Source organism: Poecilia reticulata, chromosome 10 (genome assembly GCF_904066995.2).
Source record: "Poecilia reticulata chromosome 10, P_reticulata-male-v2, whole genome shotgun sequence".
NCBI classification, from domain to species: Eukaryota; Metazoa; Chordata; class Actinopteri; order Cyprinodontiformes; family Poeciliidae; genus Poecilia; species Poecilia reticulata.
Genome location: NC_088839.1, coordinates 1,198,682 through 1,222,268, shown reverse-complemented (window position 1 = coordinate 1,222,268; position 23,587 = coordinate 1,198,682). Strand labels below are relative to the sequence as shown.

The window sequence follows — 23,587 nt, the reverse complement described above, 5'->3', positions numbered from 1 at the left end:
CGTGGGAGGAGGTGAGGAGAAAAGGCCTCTGCTGTTTTTAGCCACGCTGACTTGGACATTTGCACTTTCTACATATGAATTGTACCATCTTCTGCTGGACTGCTGTTTGAGGGCAAAGACCTATTGGACGATTCTTACAGCTTCTACAGAGGTCAGTGAGGTTGGATTGATTTTTCCTGTTGTCACATGAGGACGGATTGCAGCTCACAGGATCTGATCTCTGAGGAAACACCTGGCTGAAGGACGAGACCCAGGCGTGATTTCTGAGGGTCTCCTATGGCAGAAAAGACCAACGGCTTCTGCCCGACGTGAGACGGAGGTTTGAAAACAATGACATGCTGTATCTTTCTGTCCCTCCCTCGCTCTGTCAAGGGGGGCCACAAACTTTGTCCAGATTTTTCTGCACAGCAGGACTGAATGCTGCCCTGGACAGTTTCTGATGGGGCAAATGGAACATCACATGTAAAGTCATCCTGAGACTCCTGCTTGTCTGTTGCCCTGGTTGGTCCTGGGTTCTTCGCCTCTGGTCATGTGACCTGGGCTCCGGGGCCCCTGGGATTCCTCTCAGTCTACAGGTTGGAGACAAAATGGCTGCCAACAAAACTTGGTAGTTTTTAATGGTTTTTCTTGAATTTTTGAATTGTGTGATGCCACTTTTTCTCACCTTAGTTAATTTACAGCACATTCATGGTCTACTGCTTTGCACTCTGACCTCTGCTATCTGACCCCCAGGATAAGTTTAACGGTACAAGTGAAGGCCCGAGGCAGCAGGTGTTAGAACCCTCTGCAGCTTACAGAAATATTTTGAATGATTATAACTCTGATTGTCCAACATCTGGCTAATGTGTTTTTCTCCTCCAGCATGACAACGATTGAAAAAGGATGAAAGTACGGTAAAAAATGTTAATTTCCTGATTTACAAAAGCACAACCAGCCACACTTCAAATACAAAAGAGGATAGTCTAAGTTCTAGTTGGGTCAAATTACAGTGGCTACAAATATGAGGACTAGTATCTCAAGTTATGATTTAGGTTTATTTGGACTCCATTTTAAATCCTAGGACACTTTATTCTACGTAACATTACTGAACCAAATTATGGGTTTACTGCACATATTGTCAATCAAATATTCAATTATTTCACTGAGGTGTAAATACCCTGTGTAAATTAAACCCAACTGTTATAGTTAGCAATGAAAGAAATGTGGGCTGAATGATCTGAGTGGGTTTCTTAGGAGTTTCTGTACCGAAACATTAAACAGTGTTTCAGTACAGAAACTGGGGGAGATGCATGGAATTAATCTAATCTACAAATTGTGAGTTAATCTGATCTACTGAGAAAATTTTCAGTTTTGGGCTTCAGCAAAATATAAAAGAGGTTAAATCAAAATTCACAAATGTTTTAACTATTCGAATGAGTTTCTAAAGTAATACTGAATAATCTGAATTGAATACATTAAAATTAACAATGATGTCATGTGTCAAATAGATTTCTACAAAATAGAGTTGTTTAAAACAGGGAATAAATTGTTTGCTTCTCTCTGGCTATAATTCAAAATAATTTGTTTAACCAAGTCATGCAGAAAGGTCTAAGCTGAACATTATATAATTTAATAAATCTAGTTGTATCAAATTTCTCCCCAAAAACATTGATAAATATGATAAACATTACAAAAGAAGGTAATTCAGTTAAATAAATATTTTATAGAAGGGTTTCAGGAGAACTAATTTTTCAAAGGATAAAATTGTTGAACTTTTGGGATTTAAAAGCATGAAGTCAGTTAATTATGTAGTGACAGGGTTAAATTTATTCTTGTAAAAACACAGACAGACTAATCATCATTCTAGGAGGGTTTAAAAGGAGAAGGAAATATGAAGATTCAAATTAAATTGGTCTAAATTGGGATTTACAAATGAGCAATTATGGAACTGCTTAAAGGATTGACAGAATAAAACTAAAACTCTAGTTCTATGTGTCATTATTGATTCAAGGTAATAATGTCTAAACATCTCATAATCATAATTTACAGTTTTTGGTTTGAGACAAAACAGGGTTATCTTTTATTACATGAATGGAATATATTACAAAGGATCTTAATTTAACACGGATCATTAACTTTTCACACTATTGATAATATTTTACAAGCCTTTAGTATAGCGGGTTTCTTGTTAAATGAGGACTATTTGATTGAATGTGATTAAAATAACAAAAGCAAACATTTATGTATGGTTTAAGATTTCTGGTAAAGATTCTATTAAGGATAATTCATATCTACATTTCAAATGATATTTCTTTGCTAAAACATGTCTGTGGGCAGTTTTGCACATTCATTTCATAATCTGATCCTTTACATGATTTTTGTTTGGTTTCTGATTTTGTCTGATCCTATGAATATGACAAAACTTAACACAAGCAGAGTTATTTTGAAGGTTGAAATGTGTAACTTAATTTAAGCATTTCTTTAACTATTAAGAGGAGAACTTAAATAACAGATGTTATTGATATATTGATCCTCTATTGGCTTAGTATGAAAAAAACAAACCTGATCTTCAGCTTCAAGAAGCAGCCTCTAAAAAACAGAAAGAAAAAACATTATGATGATGCACAACCTTAAAGAATCTTCCTTACTCTCCTCATCACCTGTGGATGCTGCTGCTCCCTGCCTGAGGTCCTTGGCTGTTCAGTGCATCAGAGCAGTGGTACCAACAGAACCCACCTGCCTATCAGATGGTTTCCCAGAACCGAAAGACGACCGTGGAGCTCCAGCTTTCTAGAGTATAAGGGCAGTACTAGTATCTAGTGACACAAACATATGCTTTCCTTCACTTTAATTTTCTTTATATAATCCATTGATTTCCCTTTTTGTTGTGTTTTTTGTGTTGCAGAATGAAGTCCAATCCTTTCTGGGTTTGCCAGGATGTGAGACTGTGGCGCCTTCCACGATTGGTGGACCAGTTTACAGCTGAAACGCCACTGAAGCCTCACAGGCCTGTCGGGGTTTCCTATCGGGCTGCGCCGGCTCAACATCTGGACACACGCAGGTCTCACTATAGAGAGACTGATATGATTAGATTTTATTATTACTATTATTACATTTTACTTAGAAAGCAGTTTTCAAGCACATCAATGCTTGAAATGATGCCATGTATATCAACATCTGTTAAAGCCTCAGGGATGTTTTCCGGAAGGGAAAATGTCGACTCTACGGTTTGTCTTCTCCTTTTTGATCCCAACAGGGGGAATGTTGAGACGCTTTACCAGGAGGAGAAAGAGTCACACGCTGTTAGACAAAAGGCCCATAGTAAAGAGTTACATGTTTGATTCTGTTAGACACTGAGGCTCATTCCTCAGAGAAACAGAAACTTATCAGGCCACAGAGACATGATGTGATTTCAGGGAGTGTCTTCAGTCCATATACTCAGCTCCCCTCTTTCTCCTCAGACGCTGCACAGACTTTTTTAGAAACTCTTCTCGGATGTGATGGTTAAAGCTTCTCCTTTCAGCGCTGAAAGTGAATAAAATAAGTAAAGTCTGAAGGCTTTTCTTGGCTGATTTTATGCTCCGTGTGTCAATACAAATGATGATTCATCGATCAGGATTTCCATTCCCAACAAAACCCATCAATCTGAAAATAAACATGGCATAAATATTGATTAAAGATATTCAATTTTAAATGACCAATTTTAATTTAGTAAGATCTTCTCTATAACTCTGTATTTCAGTCATGCAGGAAGGGACAGTAAAACAGCTCATTAAATAAACTCAATATACCAATGTCAAATGAATGAATTCATAATTAACCGTATCTTTAAACCAACTAATAATTAGAGTCCATTTCTTCTTCACTCCCTGTTGATATAATTAAAAAATTTGAAATCGATTTTGCATTTACTTTTCTCCAAAACTACAATTTTACAGGGTTTCACAAGTTTTCCAAATCATCTGTCTAGAATTGAAAGTAGACTATCAGATGTTTTAAATGTTTTAGGTTTTTCATTTCCCCCTTTTGTTTTCTTATGTAAATAGAAAAACATTTCTGACAACATTTCTATTGTTCTCAGAAATATTTTTCAGAGATTCTTTTTCTGTACATATTTCTAAAATGTCCAACTGAAACTGTACTGCAAAGGCCAAAAGTTTTATTTTAAACAAGTTCAGATCATAATTTGAATTGCTTTCCTAAAACTGTTCATGTTTATTTTGAACTGACAAAAGAAAAATTGATCAGATTTTTCTTTTGTGGCAGAGGAGCAAAAATGTAGACAAAGATTATTCAGTACTGTAAGATGTCATTATGTTTCTAATCAAATGTTTTGTTGGACTTAAATTTATGTATCAATTGAATTAAAATTTAAGACACACAAGTGTTGTGAGCCAGTTGTTGTCCAATCAGTTTGTTTTTACATAATCAATCATATCCACTTTAGAAGTTTCATCATGTGCCTTTCTACCAAGACACGCATGTATTTCGAAAGCAGCAGTTAGTTAGTTAGCAAGTTAGTTAGTTATTAGAAAATAAAAACAACAATAATATTAATAAAAAATGAAAAGAAAAGAAAACATGTCAAACTAAATGAAACTCTCGTAATAAATGCTGTCTGGTTTTAAACCAAAGCCAAAATGTGATTATTCCTTTTTGAACATATTATTTCCCACTTTGAAGTAAGGTAACCAAATTATCTAGATCTATAATCATTAATTGTCTTTGAGATAAGATTATGTTGTAATCAATGTAATTGAATCTGGAGCTGTTTCATAATCTCCCTTTGAATCAAACACAAACTCATATTTATTTACCAATTCTGTTCCCTCTTTGAACATTTAAGGTGACCAAGTTTCAAATGAAAAGAAATCCTGTTTTTGATAATAAGAGATAAAAATATTGATTAGTCCATGATAAAGGTCAAGTCTGCTATAAATCTCAATTTTTCAAGTTTCATTAAGTTTAAATTTAAACCCGTCTACAGCTAAGTCGAGTTTCAAATACTTCAACCCATTAGATGTCACAATATTTTGTTTATAATTTTTCCTGTTATGTAATTTCATTCATCTTTGATACAGTTAATTTTACCCCATGTGAAAATAGTGGATTGTGCAGGATTAGTTTAGTTTCAATCAGTTTCCCTTAGCATCATTTAGTCCTTCCAGCTGGTATTTACCCAGAAGGCCGTCTGTTTAACAGGTCGCCTCCTTTCTTCTGCACCAGGTATTCTATCCCTTTTTTTCAGTTTTTCTCTTTCTCCCTTATTTTAATATTCGTCATGCTCTGCCAAATATGTTATTAATGCTTCTATTTGCTCACAGAGCGTAATCCATGTCCTGATGCTCCACTTTGGATCATATTTTTCCTTTTCAAGTTCACCCTCCATCTGTTTAGGCTCAAAATTTAGACTCAGAAATCACCTCTTCTCTCTTCTCTCTTTTTCTTTATTTGCAGTTTTGATCGCATGGCGGCGAGAAAATCAAACCCAGCAGACAAAAACAAAAACCTCCCCCACATTATAATTTCCCAATGTTGACCATGGTTTTAAAACACATTGCAATAAACAGAAAAGAGTACATTTAAACACATAACGTCTGCTCAGCAGCAGAAGCACACACACAGCTGACAGATACACAGAAATGGATCCACGCTTTTCAGCTTGTATTTTTGTCCTCTTTTAACACTTTTTATTTCACTTATTATTTCACTTATTGCTTCACTTATTACTTTGTAGAGGATCAGATCGCAATCAACCTTTATCTTATTCTCTTGTCTTTATCTCATCTTTTTTCCTATGCGCCATCTTCAACATTTACATTTCTTCGATGGCACAGATCGTCTTAGATTCTACAATTAACCTTCATTCTTTGTCCTTTGGCGGATCGCTCTCAACGCCATGCATTTCTCGAGCAAAGTCTCAGATTGGCTCTCCACTTGTTTTCCGAGGGCAGTACTCTCCGAGTGTAAAACCGACAAAACCTAGTCTTAACCTTCCCTGCGTCCAGTAGAAGGTCGGGGACGGCCAGCTCCCACTGCACGCCAATCTACCTTTTTACTTTAACTCTTAACTTTTAAACTCTTAACTCTTAATTTTTTAGACTTTTAACTTTAACTATTAACTTTTAAATTCTTAACTCCTAACTTTTAACTTTCCCCTATTAACTGAAATTTATACAGACCTGAGAAACAGAACAATGGTGTATATGAAGGAACAAGTGTCCTTACCTTCCATGTGGGCCCTACACCAGAGTACTGTTCCGGAAAGTCTGCGTCTGAACGGCCAGTCCAATCTCCGCTCACGTGTCAACACAAAACCATCCTCTGCTATCAACTGTTGGGAATGGAAATCCCGATCGATGAATCATAATTTGTATTGCTCTTATTTTATTCACTTTCAGCGCTGAAAGTGAATAAAATAAGTAAAATCTGAATGCTTTTCTTGGCTGATTTTATGCTCCGTGTGTCAATACAAATTATGATTCATCGATCGGGATTTCCATTCCCAACAGGTGGCAACAGCCACACTGGACTTAATTACCACCGACACCGATCACTGCTCTTCCTGAAGAGCAAGAGCAGTGTGGTTTTTGTCCTGGTCGTGGAACACTGGACCAGCTCCACACCCTCAGCAGGGTCCTGGAGGGTGCATGGGAGTTCGCCCAACTGGTCTACATGTGTTTTGTGGACATGGAGAAGGCGTTCGACCGTGTCCCTTGGGGGGTCTGCCGTGAAGCGGGCGTTGTACCGGTCCGTCGTGGTGAAGAGAGAGTCGAGTCAAAAAGCGAAGCTCTCGATTTACCGGTCGATTTGCGTTCCCACCCTCATCTATGGTCATGAGCTTTGGGTCATGACCGAAAGAACGAGATCACGGATACAAGCGGCCGAAATGGGTTTCCTCCGCAGGGTGGCTGGGCTCTCCCTTAGAGAGAGAAGCTCGGTCATCTGGGAGGGACTCAGAGTAGAGCCACTGCTCCTCCACGTCGAGAGGAGCCAGTTGAGGCTCGGGCATCTGGTCAGGACGCCTCCTGGACGCCTCCCTGGTGAGGAGTTCCGGGCACGTCCCACCGGGAGGAGGGGAAGACCCAGGACACGCTGGAGGGACTATGTCTCTCATACAAGAACTGACCTTTGGATTCACCTTTGGATTCCCCCAGAGGAGCTGGAAGAAGTGGCTGGGGAGAGTGAAGTCTGGGCCTCCCTTCTGAAGCTGCTGCCCCTGCAACCCGACCCCTGGTGAAACGGAAGAAAATGGATGGATGGATGGATGGATGGATGGATGGATGGATGGATGGATGGATGGATGGATGGATGGATGGATGGATGGATGGTAGCCATCACCTTAATGCTACCTTAACGTTGGCTGTTAGAGTCTTCGTTGGTTCTGCTGGTATAAATGGCTCAAAGTGTTGTGTACAAATGTCCAGGGTCCAGATCAGGTCTTTCGTTGCCCGGCTCTCGCACTGCGCTCTTCTTTCATTCATGTGGAAAATTATCTAGATTATTTTTTATCACAGTCGATAGTAACACAGTGTGGCATTATCTAAAATGACACCAGTCAAACACAATATGATAAACAATTATTGGGGTAAAGTTAGCTTTCCTGTGAAAAAATGGCGACCTTCATGGGTGAGAAATATAACAAAAGATGTACATTTTTTAAGTAATTATGAGTTTTGGTATATCAAAAACAGCGTTTTTTTAAATAATAGGAAAATTGCAACATATTTAGGCCAACATGCTCAACTAGTCCTGGATCCTCTTAATGTTGACTTCTACCTTAATGAAGCACTCCGCAAAGAAACATAAGTCCTCACAGAGGGTTGATTTAAATATCCAGACAGGTCAGCCTGGGTCCATTTTGAGTGAAAGGAGTGAAATTTCCATTAGTTTTGCTGATATATCCAGTTTTAGGTTTTGTTTTTTGTCATAAAAGATGGTGAAGTTAGTGAAAAAATTAGGTGACATTGCCTTTTATTGAAGTTTCACAAATCAGATAAATGTTTCACAAATCACAAACTTGGTTTTAAATATTATGCTATTAACTGACAATAATCTAGTCCAGGATTGAAGAGTCTAGCTGTTGTAATTTTTTAACTAGAGTAGATGAAAGATGCTGAAGGTAGTGAAAAATTAGGAGGAATCGCCCTTTAGCCATTTCCCAAATCGGGAGCTGCAATCGGGAAACCAACTTCAGCTTCGTGTAAAATCGGGAAACCAACTTCAGCTTCGTGTAACCACACCCACCACAGTTTGCCTGTTTGAAGCTCCAGGCCACATTCATCGTTGGTATTTGGTGGAACGATTCAGAACGAGGCCTTAAAATGCCCTCGAGACAAAACTCCCCGTGTTTTTCCCTTACGTGCTTTTTTCTGCTACTTCTGTTTAAAGCTCTACTTCCGGGTCTGGCTGCCCGGCCGTTACTTGTGTTTTTACTCGACGGCTTTCGTTATGACTATTTAGATGAACTACATGAACTTCCGGGGTTTCGCGAGCTCGTGGAGAGAGGAGTGAAGGTGGACTACATGACTCCAGATTTTCCGAGTCTGTCATACCCAAATTACTATTCCTTAATGACAGGTAAGCTATCAAGCCATCAGTCCAGTTATCTGTTCACAAACCGTATGATATCAGATTATAAATTAAATGAGCGTCATTTTTCTTGCACAGCCTAAAATACCTTTGTGGTAGTGTAAATTTTGATTGAACACAACTATGATATGTTGTGAAATTATTTAAGTCCCAGCCATGATAATATTTTAACATAGATTTTAAGCAATCTGTAGCAGACTGAGAGGCATAGTATTATGTTATCCATACTCAAAAAGGACTTTGGCCTTTGAAAATGTTGCAATCACTAATAATTATTCTGTGACTATGGACTTTATGCTCCTCATAGACAACAGTACAGACAAGTTGTCCTGCAAATAGCTGAGTAGTCTAAAGATATTATTTGACAATATTCAGTGACTGGTGAACATTATTTTGAGAACTGTCTATCAAACTTTCTTCATAAGTATCAAATCATCTTCTTCTTGTTGTGAGTATATGAATTAGGTGTATATGTACATTAAAAGTTTCTAATTGGGGCTAATAATTTTGATCTTAAGTTTTTGTTTTTTTTGTTTTGTTTTTTTCTTTAAAAATTTCTCAAGGGCTGTTAAATAGATTAATGATTTTTTTTCAGTACAGCTTTTTCAAACATTCAGTTCAATTCATTTCAGTTTATAGAGCCAATTCACGGCACTTTGCAAAAAAAATCATTTTTAATTTATTCACACATACATTCCAATTGATTCAAGTTATCAAACAGTACAGTTTGCTCAGTTAATTATTCAAAGTAGATTAAAAAGTTTCTATCTAAGGAAACTCAGCAGATTGCATTGAGCATGCATGTAGCGACAGTGCAGAGGAAAAACTCTCCTTTAAGAGGAAGAAACAAACAGCAGAACCAGAACCAGAACCAGATCCAGATCCAGCTACTGCTACAACCAACTGGAGGTTTGAGAAGACAGAGCAGAATGCACAGGAAGAAACAGATGAACTGATGTAGGATTATTTTTTATGTTCATGAAAGTAAAAAGTCAACCATAGGAGATGTTGCCAAGTTAACATCCCTGTTGTCGAGCTTTCCAGTAAGGTATCATAGCCAAACAGAATGTTAGACCAGCTCCAGCCTCTATGGAAAGAAAAATAATTGAGAGAAAACAAAAACTTATCAATTGAAATAGCACAAAATAAAACAAATTGGACAGTAGAAGAAGAAAGTGAGAAAATTGATCAGTTTGTCCTCCAGTAGCCTAAGCCTCAGCGTATCAACTGGCTTTATGAAATAGAAAGGTTTTAAGCCTAGTTTTAAAAGTAGACAACAGCTGATTCCAAAGGAGAGGAGCCTGATAACTAAAGGATCTGCCTCCCCCATTCTACTTTTTGAAATTCTAGGGAGCAGCAGTAAACCTGCGAATAAGCAGAAGTCGTCACTGAGACTTTCAGCCAACTGTCAGTCCTTGTCTCAAGTCATCAACCATCATCCCAGTAGGCAAAACATCTGCCATACACATCCTTAATGATTACAGACCTATTACAGGGTTTCACCCAGAAGACTTGCTAAGCCTGGTGATCAGGACTTTTTGTATTGAAAGATGTTAAGTTGACACAAAATGTAAAAATATGGATGGATGGATGGATGGATGGATGCCAGCCAGCCAGCCAGCCAGCCAGCCAGCACGCACGCACGCACGCACGCACCTACCTTAATGCTACCTTAACGTTGGCTGTTAGAGTCTTCGTTGGTTCTGCTGGTATAAATGGCTCAAAGTGTTGTGTACAAATGTCCAGGGTCCAGATCAGGTCTTCCGTTGCCCGGCTCTCGCACTGCGCTCTTCTTTCATTCATGTGGAAAATTATCTAGATTATTTTTATTATTTGCGCTTCTGTTAAATCCAAATTATGTCAGTGGCTCCATCAGGCCCCAGGCCTTCAGGGGCCACATAAAGGCTAATGTTTAAACACAGACCACAGATATATTAATGTAACTTTAGTTTATTGGAATTATCAATGCTGCTGAATTTGATTTACATTTTACATTTTAAACTGGTTAACATCTAAATGTAAGATTTTAAGGAGCTAGCAAGTTTACTTTGTAAAAGTTCAAAGAACAATATTTATAGTTGGATTGTTTTGTTCCCATAGCTACAATTTGATGCTGTGAGTTTAATCTTTTACTGTAATTATAACTTATTGGTTTTAGGTTGGTCAGTTAAACTACTCTCCCTCTCCCAGATCAAATCTAACACAGAAGCTGTTGGTGCTGCTGATGATTTTAGAAACAAAAGGGGTCCCTAAGTCAAATTCTGCTCCAGGTCTCATGCCAGCCTTGGACCGGCCCTGCATGATGAGTTAAATCCGCTGCACTGCACAAACGGGACATTGAATTAAATGCTGCTAATGTTGCTTTAGTAGCTCTTCCATTTCGTGTCTGATGAGTTTTTAATAAGCGTCACAGAGACTGCTTAGGTTGCTCAAGTTTGTGGGACGAGTTTCTCTGATCTCCACGCGGCCGTGGGCACCAGCTCTGGCTGACTAAGTGGACAAAGCATTTAATAGGGTTTGGTGCATCGTGTAAACGAAAAAATAATAATAATATAAAACCAGCATGAAGCGTGACTATGAGGTGAGAACGAAAGCTCCTCACTGGGCTGAACCTGCATGATGAGGTTAGCGGTGGTTCGTTAACCATTAACGCACCGGCCAACCGGGAACACATTCATGAACTTTACAGGGAAGACAGAGTCACATGCTGGGCAGCGTGTTGAGATGTAAACGCTTTAAATAAATGTATTTTCTCTCCCCACTGCATCTTATTTACAGTTTATTAAATCTGCCAGAAAAAAAGTATAATTTTCTGAGAAGCCCTTTGAACATCCAGGCCCAAGAGGCAGGTTCTTAAGCACTTGTAGCCCCCTATGCACTGTTAAAGTGAATAGTAGAATGTCCATGTTTTTATTGTTTTTGATTTAGTGAGAAGTTTTTTGAGATTTTAAATAATCAGTTTTAAAACTTTACAATACTATTATTTTTTTCAGGCCGTCACTGTGAGACCCATCAGATGGTTGGAAATTACATGTGGAATGAAGACTTAAACAAAGAGTTCCTTATTGGAACCAATCCTGATAGTCGGTTGCCTCTTTGGTGGAATGGATCAGAACCTCTCTGGGTCACCATGCAAAACCTGGGAAAGAAAGTTTTCATGTACTTCTGGCCTGGTGAGTACACATTGTTATCAAAAGTGTTAAGGACTCCTTGACACTTTTGATAACATTTCTTCAACTGCAGCTGAAATATTGTCTGTAAATAAATCCATTGTTATAGCTTCTTTTTTGTGACTTTGTTGGATCTTATTTCTTTTTTATTCAGATTGGTGTAATAAAGACCAGTTCACAACATAAGTTGTGAACTGGTCTTTATTCAAGGCACTTTATTGTCAAGAACCCGGGTTGTTAGGTTGATTTGTAGTTTGATTTCATTTGTTTCATTATTATTTTGTGTTACTTATTTTGTTTAGATCTGTCTTGTCCCTGTTTTCCTTTGGTTCAGTTCTTAGAGTTTTTAGTTATGTTTATTTCTTATAGTTAGTTATTCTTTCTAGTTCAGGGGTGGCAAACCTGCTGCTCTCAAGCTGCATGCGGCTCTTCTACGGATCATGTGCGGCTCTTTGGTTCTGGAATGTCCCGCACTCCTTGAAGGTAGCACTGACAATTGCTGGGGTTCATCTGACGTAACCCAATGCACATGGAGGCCCGGAAGTAAATTCAGCCCATTTATAACTATTGATCCAGCATCAAAATGTCTAAAGTCTGTCCTGTACGGTTGTTCCAACCGTTCTAATAGAAAGAAAGAAACGTTATTTTCGTGTTTTGAAGGTAGTTGGTCACAAGGGAGTTAATTTTAAAAAACATACCAAAAAAAGAGGATCAACAATCTACAGCTAAAAACAGGACTTGCAGAAACTAACAATGCCAGAGTTTGCAGCGCCACTTTCTACCAGGTAACGATCGCATTGTTTAAATTGTATTTTCAGATGTTTTATTTAGAAAGACAAGCATTCATATGTAAGGTAAGATATATTATTTTTATGCCCTAGGTTGGTAGTCCCCAGAGCACATATGTCAAAGTCAAGGCCCGCGGGCCACATCCGGCCCGCAAATCAATTATCTATGGCCCCCTGAATGATATTTAATTACTATGAGAACCGGCCCGCAAGCCAGAGCCGCCCGCTCGTGTTTTGCCTGCAAACACTACATTTCCCATAATGCAACGGTAGCCCGCGAAGTGACTACAGCGCGCCCAAACGGCTTCATTATTCATCAGCTCAGAGCCTCACCCCGAACATTGATGAACTTGTACAAAAGATGAGACACCTCCAAGTATCAGGCTCAGCCTCAGACAAGTGAGCATCACAGAGCAGTAACGTATTTTCAGTTTATAAGTTTCAGTTAAATTTTACCTTTGTTTCTAAAAGACGTGGATTTTTTTTGAATGGAGTATTGTTTTGTCTGTGTGCCATATATTTTTGTATTTTATTTTATTTTTTTGTATTTATTTTTCAGTTGAATGGATTCAGGTAAAATTGCAGATAAGAGCCATGAGAAAGAATACAACTGATTTGATTTATTTTTTACTTTACTATTTGAAAGCAGTGATCGGTAGGATCATAGAGCAGCACAGTAATGCATTTTCAGTTTATAATGCATGCACTTTGATTTATGCATTTATCTTGATATTAAGAAACATATTTTGTTTTTAAAAACAATTAAATTTGTTCCTGTTTGCCTCTTGAAAAATGTTTTCCCTTGAAGTTACTGACAGAGCCATAACAAAATATTGCTTTATTCATTTAATCGTTAAATAATACACTCTGTTAGGTCTTGGTTCAATAGGCTATGTGCAATCATTTCAATATGTTTTAATAAACATTAAACCAGTCCGGCCCTCGGCTTGTAGCAAATTTGTTTTTTTGGCCCTCTGTGTATTTGACTTTGACATCCCTGCCCCAGAGTGCTAATGTTAGCTGCTAGCTCAGTGCCGAGTCACAAACTAACATGGGTTAGTTTGTTGTTAGCGATAGCATCGTTATCGTAGACTAATTACTTAAAATAGCACAACTCACTACTCAACCAGCAAAAACAAGTGGACAGCCATTTAATGCTTTTTTTGATCCTAAATGCTTGACCCAACTTGAAACTAAACGACTGTATTCTCCAGGCTTTTTAAAACATTTTTCTGGCTCGTCATATATGAACTCTACAGCTCCAGGTAGTTGGTTATGTAGATCGCCTCAACACCGGGTAAATTCTCAGGATTATAAGAAAACTCTTCTTTTTTTTTTTTTTTTTCATTAAGATAATACGGATCATATCCTAAATATACGCATATTTTTTCGTGATACCTCAGCTGGTCCAGCCTATGGACCTTACCAAGCTCCGCCCAGAAACGCCCTCTAAAGTCCCACGTGGCTGCATGTCTCACAAACAAAGCCTCGCGGAGCTTAGTTTCTATGTAAACATGGCGTCTTTCAAAGCAAAGCATTAATACTTACACCAGCAGACACTCCTTTGTTCTTATTGATCCTACGACGGTTGAGCTGCTAATGCAGTCGTGCACAAGCTTTGATCCAAGCAAGACTTTCCGTTTCAGATTTTGGAAATCTGTGAATTTTAGTTCCACAAACACGATCAGGATACCTGACATCGCCTGTACAGAAACCCCACTGACAGTGGAGAACCATTCTTTATCGAGTCCTGACGCAAAAACTTTCTGTCGGTCTGCTAGTCCACAATGTACATTAGCATGTATTTACTACTGTAGCTTATTTTTGTGAGACGGTCATGCACGTGGTAGCTGTGCTGTGACGTGAAATGGCCACTAGCCAATGAAACGCGGCCCCTGTGGTAAGGTCCATTTAGGGCATTAGCATACTTGTGATCAACTTTGCTTTGTTTTGAACTGGAGAAATCCTCATCCAGCCCTCCATCTGAAGTTTGCGTCATCCGGGTCACGTGTCTGAAACCCAGCAATATCAGCGCAACATGCTGCGCAGGCTGTGAGATTTTGCTAGGCTAGCGCTTACAAGTTTGCAGTAGCTGTCGGTCCAGGAGGAGAGACTTTAGGTGATGGGTGGAACTGAATCATTTAGGAATAAAATCTGTTTCCATGGTAGTAGCTTTCCTCAACAGGTTTCTGTTTTTCTGGCGGCTGTATTATATCACGTCAGTGCACTTTGTGCCACATCCAAACTCAAGAGATTTATGGCACAGAGGTGGAAGTGAAGAAGAACAAGCCGCTGCTGCGCAAATAAGGTAGAAGCAGGTTCTGGTGCACTAAGCTGAAACCAAACATGCCTTGTGCGAAATAACGTTCCCCTATGAAAATCTGTCCCCCCTGTGTTGGAAGTGTGCACTGCAGCCAGAAATCCAGATCCGACCATTTTCATGGCGTTTCTGAACAATTTGTCTGTAAAATGACTCACATAATTTTGTCAAGACTGTAAGGTTACGTTCACACTGCAGCCTAAGTTGTCCAATTCCGATTTTTTTTTGTCAAATCGGATTTTTTTGCCGTGGTCATTCACACTTCCAAATATATGCGACCTGTATGTGTTCTCCAGTGTGAACTGCAAACGACCTGAAAATGTCACGAATGCGCAGTAGAGTGTGCAATAATGTCACACATAGAGGGCGTGCTCACTGTTTGTGGAAGTAAACATGGATGCTAACGGTGGAGCATAGCTTACAATTTTGAAGTTGTTTTCTGACCGGAGCAGCATATTAACAACTTATCCTCATTACAGTCCGCCATGGTTGTTGTTTTTCTGACATTCCTGTCCAGGTCACAGGAATGAGACCTGGACGTTAGGTCGTATTTGAATTGGATACATATTGGATATCCAAGTGGCCTGCGTCACATTCGAAAAGAATTTGACCTGTGTTGTTCAGATTGTGGAATCATTGGCATCATCATTAATTTGTGACTCAGTGAATAATATTATGTGCCATGTTTATTTTTATTTTTCTCTTATTTTGCTTGTCTTATCCTTTTACTATGGACCTTTTTTGTGTCTGGAATAAAGATATGATGATGATGACTGTCATGAAAAGATCAGGTACAGGTCGCATTATGGCAATAAAAATCGGAATTGGGTCACTTCAGCCTGCAGTGTGAATGCAGCCTACCTTTTAGTTTAATTGACAGCTGCAGTTAAAGAAACTAACCATAACAAAACTCTAAAATAAATAAATAAATAAATAAACCTAGTCTTCTGTGGGGTTCTTTATTACACAGCCCTCTAGGGCACATGGGGGATTTTTTTTTCTTTTCTGTTTTCTCACAAAACTTTTGCGTTCCCTCGCAATATGCTTACTGCAATATTTCAAATGTTTACACATTTAACCCTCAGTGTTTATTCTTAGCTCTTTGGTACAAAATACTGATTGAAAATTGATTTATCCACTGCATGTTTCTGTCTGTTTGTGTAAGGTTGAGATGGAACCACACATGAAAACATGCCTTTAAACCACTGAGACAACCAACACAAAACTGTCAATGACTTATTACCCCATGATAATAACTCAGCAATAGTTTGTATGTATATTTTCTTTCTTTCTCATTTCTGGAAAGTTTCTGTTTATATCATAAGTTTGTGATGCATTTCTAACCTAAAGAAAAATATATAAAACTTCAGATATTTCACGAGATATTAACATACATGAAAAAACCTCATGAAAGTCTTGTATTATAGCAGAAAGTAGGATGGCCACCATAAGAAAGGCAGGGGTGTCAAACTCCAGTCCTCGAGGGCCGGTGTCCTGCAACTTTTAGATGTGCCTCTGCTGCACCACACCTGAATAGAATAATTAAGTCATTAGCAAGGCTCTGGAGACCTGAGGAGGTAATTAAGCCATTTGATTCAGGTGTTTTGTACCTGTGGCACATCTAAAAACTGCAGGACAGCGGCCCTTCAGGACTGGAGTTTGACACCCCTGGCTTACAGTATTCAATTATGCTGCATGAACTGATCAGTTGTTCCCATAGGGCAGGGGTCGGGAACCTGTGGCTCTTTTGATGATTGCATCTGGCTCACAGATTTCGGCATAGATTATGCCATAGGGGGACATGGGGACAACTATCTACTATCTACATCTGAAGTCGCGCTTTCAGAGGTGCAGGTTGAGCGAGCGGTGAGAATGATTTCTAATTGTGAACAAAGAATTAAATGCAGCGTTTACATCTCAACACGCTGCCCAGCATGTGACTCTGTCTTCCCTGTAAAGTTCATGAATGTGTTCCCGGTTGGCCGGTGCGTTAATGGTTAACGAACCACCGCTAACCTCATCATGCAGGTTCAGCCCAGTGAGGAGCTTTCGTTCTCGCCTCATAGTCACGCTTCATGCTGGTTTTATATTATTTCTATTATTGTTTTTCCGGTTACACGCAGCACCAAACTATATGAAATGCTTTGTCCGCTTAGTCAGCCAGAGTTCATGAGCCCGGCCGCATGGAGATCTGGATTAGGGTGAAGGAGCGACGCTCACTCGCTCCTCTTACCCCCCCACCCCCCTCCGAGGCGACGATACGTGAAGGGTAAAACTTGCTACATTTGCCTCGTTATGTGCGCGAGGTGAAGGAGCCTAAGGCGTGCTGAAGTGTATGGGAAAACATCATCTGCGCACCGCCCCCTCCAGACGGGGTTTTGGCGCCCCTTCTGGTGCTGCGCCCCTATGCGTTGCATACCCTGCATACCCACTTTTTGCGCCACTGTGTCTGGATATCGGCCTGCGCCATCTGGCTCTGTGGGCCCCGCTGCATAAGCACACAGGAGGATGCCACACTGTGGATTTTGGATACCTCTGGCCATTGCACTGCAGCTCCCCACCTGTCTGTGAAGCTATCACTCTACACCTGTGCCTCCTGAATTGCCCAGGTGTAGAGTGGGCCCAGTGTTTTTCAACCACTGTGCCACGGCACACTAGTGTGCTGTGAGTGATCATCAGGTGTGCCGTGGAAATTATCCAATTTCACGTACCGTATTTTCGGACTATAAGCTGCTACTTTTTTCCTAAGCTTTGAACCATGTGGATTATAACCCGGTACAGCTTTTCTATGGCTTTTTCTTCAACCACCAGGGGGCTCTTTAGCAGGAAGTGAATCATTAGAATCATGTAAATTGTAAATCAAAGAAGAAAGCGCTAGTTTTCATTTAGAACAACCACATGCTAGCAGCAGGCACGACAGAGAAATGTTTTCAAATTCATATCATGCAGCTTTCAGGTTGAGGCCTGTCGATCTGGCACTACAGGAGGGAAATAGAGCCGCTGCACATAAACTCGGTGTGAACGAAACCATGGTTTGGCTTTGGAGACGGAGGGCTGCGTCCTTAATGTATCCAGCAGATTTATTAGGACGCCGCCCTCTGCTGGGTCCTTATGGAAAACCGAGAGCAGCAGAGAAACCAGCGGCTTATAGCCCGGTGCAGCTTTCCAGTTTTTTGTTTTTGTTTGTGTGTTTCCAAAAAGTTTGAAGGTGCGGCTTATAGTATGGTGCGCTCTATAGTCCGAAAAATACGGTAATTGGTTTTAAAAGATTTTTTGAAAATGAATTATCTGCAAATAATGCCATCTCCTCTAGTGTCTGCTGTGGTAGAGACTAACTGTGTAATTATGTAATGTTCTTACCACTAGATGGCAGTAGGTACAGAGCATTTTACATTAAAACAAGAGAATTAGTGATGCATGAATGCTACAGGTAGCGGTGAGAGCATTGAATCTAGCAAGACTGACGACAGTGATGGAAAAGACAGTGAAGCTCAGCAGTAGTTGGAAAGAACATGAGTCCATTTCCCACAACATGTCTGTGTGAAGTGAGCTTCTGAAGCCTGGTTACTATAAAAACTAAAACCAGAGAGAGCCTGAGATGTTGAGGAAGAGCTTTGTCTTTCTTCCATTTCTGCCAGGAAATCAGCTGTTTTCATCCAAACATGCTCAGGTTTCACACCAGGTGGGTAAAATATACAGATATTGACATTTTGTACAGGCAACTCTTCATATTGTAACAGTGAATATGAAGTGAAATGTTTCCCAAATATTATTGCTTCATTCAGAATAAGAATTATTTTCTGTATTCTGGCTATAAGATGCTTGTGGATTAGTCTGTAAAACACTTTGAAGTTTTCTACAACTTCTTTAAATTTAACACCACAGTGTTGTGGCTGTTCAGGTGTATTTTTGAAGTGAATATGTTAAGTGCAATTTGAAATAAGAAATGTAAAATGTGATAAAAATATGTTTGTGTTTATTTGATTCCTATTCAAGACACTTTGATAAGAATGACTATATTGCATTTTTGGTTGGTGGTGTGCCTCGTGCGCAAACTGGATTTCATTCTGCTTATGGAGATCTGACTCCAAGTTGGTGAGTCGACCCCTTTCTCAGAACTTCTACCTCCCGAATGCCTCTATCTGCACTCGCCTTGGATGATGGGCAATAATATAGAAAGAATCTGCCACCTGTCGGCAGGTGGCAGATTCTTTCTCCAGTTTTGAGCTACAGACTTTTCTGATCAACCTGGACAGCCCACTCCTGTGCATTCTGGTGTATGGGCAGCCTAAGTTTAATAAAGATTTTAGTCAGGATTTTACAGACTTTGTGACAGGTCTATCGCTAAGACATAATTTCTGATCGTTGGGGACTTCAGTATTCATGTCCGTTGTAAATCCAAATCACTAGCCAAAGAGTTGTTAAATTTGACTCTTAATCTGACTCGGTCAGTGTGGGGCGCGACTCATGAAAAAGGACACACCCTCCCACAGTGTGATCAGCCCCTGCACCCCAGCACGGTGAGTTTGCATAATAAATTCCCAGACTGCCTCTTTATTCTCTGGCATGTTTAGCAAATCATATAATTTTGACTCACAAAGCCTCACTACAGATTAATTCATTTGTAATTTCAATGAAATTTGTACAGAGATTTTGGACTCAGCAGCCCTTTTTAGGCTGAAACGGTCTAAGCCAATGGCACAACCCTCCTTAGATCATCTCCTCTTTCTAGTGTGGATCCAGTGGCTCAACCCATTTGCCATGCGATTTTTGAAAGTTTTGAGCCTGTGTCCCTTAGTGACTTGTCTAAAGTTGTTAAAAAGTTAAAGCCTTCTTCATGCCCTCTGGACACCATTCCCAGTTGTTTGTTCATAGATGTCATCGACTATATTGGTCCATGTATTGCTAAAATGGTAAATGCTGTTCTGATGTCTGGATGTCTTCCTACCACTCTGAAGCATGCTGTGGTACATCCGCTCATTAAAAAGAGTAACCTCGATTCCAATACGTTGTCTAACTTTAGACTTATATCTAAATTGCCATTTATGTCCAAAGGTCTGGAGAAAGTTGTTTATGTCCAACTGCAGACTTATCTTCACCTGAATAATATTGGTGAAAAATTTCAATCTGGCTTTAAATTGTGGCACAGCACTTTTAAAAATGTTAAATTATTTTCTGTTAATTGTTGATGAGGGTAAATCAGCTGTTCTTTTACTTTTGGATTTGTCTGTTCCTTTTTGGCACTATGGATCACAGCATTTTTTTTGTCCAGTCTGGTGTCACTTGTTGGTATTCGATGTCCATCACTAAGTTGGTTCCGGTCCCATCTTTCAAATAGGAGTTTTTTTGTAAATGTAGGACAACATTCTTTCTCTGTGTCTCCTCTGAAGTATGGGGCTCCCCAGGGGTCAATATTAGTGCCTGTTTTTTTTACCTTGTATCTGCTGCCTCTGGGGTGTATTTATATAAAGCACAAAGTATCTTTTCATTGTTTTGCAGACGACATTCAAATCTATCTGCCTGTAACTACAAATGACAGCCAGTCTGCTGTACATATGCTACAGGATTGTTTTCAGGATGTTCAGGGATGGTTTAGAGCAGTGTTTCTCAGGCCAGCGCCCCCTACCCTTTATCCAGGTCTCACCGCCCCACCACCACCAGAGTTTGTAGGCTACTTTGCACTGACTATTATTTTATTGTTAATGTTACTATCATTATTGTAGATATTTTGATTTTTATGCTTGTTTCTGTATTCATCATCAAAAATAATTTCCCAGAGAACAAAAAAGTCACGGGAATAGAAATTATTTTCACAGGCGTCTATGAAAAATGTAATGAAGATTCAACTTAAAATTCGTAGGCCTAACAGCAGCCAATCAGAGTGGAAAAAATATTCTTATTCTTTGCCATTTTCTAGTTGTTAAATATTCCACAAAATGACCAGATAAAAGATGTTCAACATGCCAGTTTAAACTTTGAACTATTTGCAAAACGACTGAGCTGCAGCATTAAAACATGGATAGAACTGTAACTACATTAATCATAACTCTTCTTCTCTTCAGTGTTTCTGTCAGTTTCTGGTGGTGCAGCTCTGTGCTGCCTTCAGGAGAATGGGACATCAGAGTATCATCCATAAAACTTCACCCACATGGCATTTATTGTGCAAACCAGAGCTTTCAGTGGAAAAACAAAAGTTCCAGGTCCTTTTAATGCCATACAAATATGAGACAGAAACATGGATTATATCTTTATATAGATCTGTCTATTGATTATAGATTAATAGTTTTACTGGACAGAAATGACAAAGAACAAATCTGGTTCTTAATCAAATCCTAATGAGTCAAATTGAAAGTGTCATGGAGTCATCAGCCTCATGACATTAACACTGACATGAAAAATAATATTAAAGAAATAAATATATCAAATCTAATTAAAAACATAAATAAGTGATCAATTCTTTACTGTTATGGTCTGTAAGATATATTTATCCTCAGTACTAGATGTGGTCTCAACAAACCCATGACACTTCAACAATATTATTTGACCTTTTATCTGGAAATAGTGTCTGTTTATTCTTGCCATACAGTCTCTGTATTAATTATTGCTCTAAAGGTCTTGCCATACCAGCTTATTTCTCTGTTTACTTTAGTTTCTTAGTTTATTCTTGCATTTTGTTCTTCATTCATTTCCATTTAGTTTCATTTGATTATTATCCTCTCTTGGTTTATTGCTATGTCCACTTTAGTTTCTTCCTGTTGCTAGATTTATTTTATAATTTATTAACCATCAGTAATCTTCACTCATCACCTGCTGCGCCGCCTAATCGTCATGTTTCACATCATGTGTTGATTTTTCACTGTTCAGCGTCAGATTCTCTGTTTTTATGCCATAATTCACATCTAGTTCGTTGCTCCGTTTTATGTCCCGCTTCTCCTGTTTCAGAGTTTTGCGCAATGTGTGCGTCTTTTTTTTTTTTTTTAACCCCCTATGGTGCGCAGCGTTCGGGAAACGTATTGATGGGGAAAAGGCAGACTGACATAAACCTTTTAAAACAACAGAAACAATTTCGGTATCCCGATTATTGAAATTTAAAAGTGCTGTGTTGTTCTATCACACCCGTTTCATACCGGACCACTTACAGCACCGTGTTAACGCTATAAAATGAACGCTCTCTATCGTGGTATCACCCATGGAGGGATTTCTTTATTTAAATGGGTTCATTTTTCAGGGGGATACACAGTGAGGGTATTGGAATTTTAGTAATTACATGTTTATGAGTGATTTTCTGTTATCCTTCTATGGAAGCGTGCAGCCATCAAATGGAAATAAAAGACTTTTTAATATAAGTTTCTGCTTTGACATGATCACAGAACTGCCAAAACATATGTACAAAAATACCAGACAAAGTGAATCACAGCAATGTCATCAGCTGGTGAAACGCTGAACTGATGCGGTGAAGCTACCAGTAGCAGGAGCAGAGCTGCGCCAAGAAGCTACAAACACTGAAGAGAAGAAGAGCTGCCATCGATACAGTTGCAGCCAAGCATGTTTTAATGTTACACAATACAGTTTTACCAAGTTGCTCAAAGTCTAAACTGGTATTGTTGTGCATATAAGGTGTAAAGTTTACCTTCGACCAAACGCCCCCCTTTTGTAAAAATATCCGCCAGCACCCCCTGCCGTCCTCTGAACACCCCCCGGGGGGCGGTACTGTCCCCGTAGAGAAGTGCTAGTTTAGAGCAAATCTTCTGAATGCATAAGGAAAAAACTGAAATTTTAGTGTTTGGTCAATGCAATTCCTTCCTTTGACATGAAGGTGTGCTTGGTCCACTGTCTTTTGTTGTCCATTCATGAAAAATCTGGGTGTGATTGTTGATCCTATGTTTAAATTTGATAAACATATTAGTTCATCAATATGTTTATCAAATTTAAACATATTTAAATGTTTAAATATTTAAGCCTTGTTATCTTTGATATCAAAGCTGTTATTAAAGCCAATTTCTTTCAGCTGAGGACCCTTGCCAAGATGAAATGTTATCTTCCTCTGTCTGATTTTGAGAGGCTTATTTAAATTATTGTAAGTGTTTGTATTTAGGGTGGGACCAGAGCTCCCTGCAGTGACTGCAGAGCATACAAAATACTGCAGCCTGTCTGTTGACAAAAACAAGGAGGCGTAAATTTATTACCCCGGTTTTGCACATCCTTCACTGGCTCCCTGTTTTTAGGATAAAATGTAAGATTTTATTGATTGTTTTTAAGTGTTTAAACTCTATGGGCCCTTCTTTCTTAAGTGATTTCTTGTAGCCCTACAGCCCACCCTGAGTTGGTGGGTGGGCTGTAGGGCCCACCCACCAACTTTTAATGCCTGTCCCTAAAGCTAGGTAAAAAACTAGAGGGCACAGAGCCTTTTCTGAGGCGGCACCTAGATTTTGGAAAAGTCTTCCTCTGTCTGTTAAGCTCTCTCAGTCAGCAGGTCAGTTTCTCGTTTGTGCATTTGGCAGACTTGGCAACATCTCATGTAGACCCGAATATTCATGCTCAACCCTGACCAATACACCAATGCTTTATAGGTTTTGTATAATCCGAAATGTCGAGATAAGGGGACATTATGGTTGTGATGCAATAATTGTGGAGGAAGTGATGGAGGGATGTAGACCTAATAGTTTTATGTGGTAATTGGACAACCCTATTCGTCTTGTAGAATGGTGTACTTGATGGTTGGTGTTTCCTGTAGTGAT

The 23,587-nt window shown here is 39.2% G+C and overlaps 1 protein-coding gene and 1 long non-coding RNA gene across 5 annotated transcripts in view; both read left to right on the top strand.

The window, feature by feature from the left end:
- Nucleotides 1–486: 486 nt before the first annotated feature.
- LOC145553251 (uncharacterized) lies at nt 487–3,535 on the top strand. Its single transcript, XR_014089547.1, has 2 exons — nt 487–607; nt 862–3,535. It is a non-coding gene; the product is annotated as an uncharacterized LOC145553251 (long non-coding RNA).
- Nucleotides 3,536–8,194: 4,659 nt separating this feature from the next.
- Nucleotides 8,195–23,587, top strand: part of enpp6 (ectonucleotide pyrophosphatase/phosphodiesterase 6) — a 46,970-nt gene continuing 31,577 nt past the window's right edge. Inside the window, exons 1-2 of one of the 4 annotated variants that reach the window (XM_081611880.1) lie at nt 8,195–8,559; nt 11,565–11,744. In XM_081611880.1, coding sequence (XP_081468006.1) covers nt 8,304–8,559; nt 11,565–11,744 — 436 coding nt within the window. In that variant the 5' untranslated portion in view covers nt 8,195–8,303. The remainder of the gene's footprint in view (nt 8,560–11,564; nt 11,745–23,587) is intronic. The other 3 variants (XM_081611879.1, XM_081611878.1, XM_081611881.1) reach the window with 3 other exon arrangements.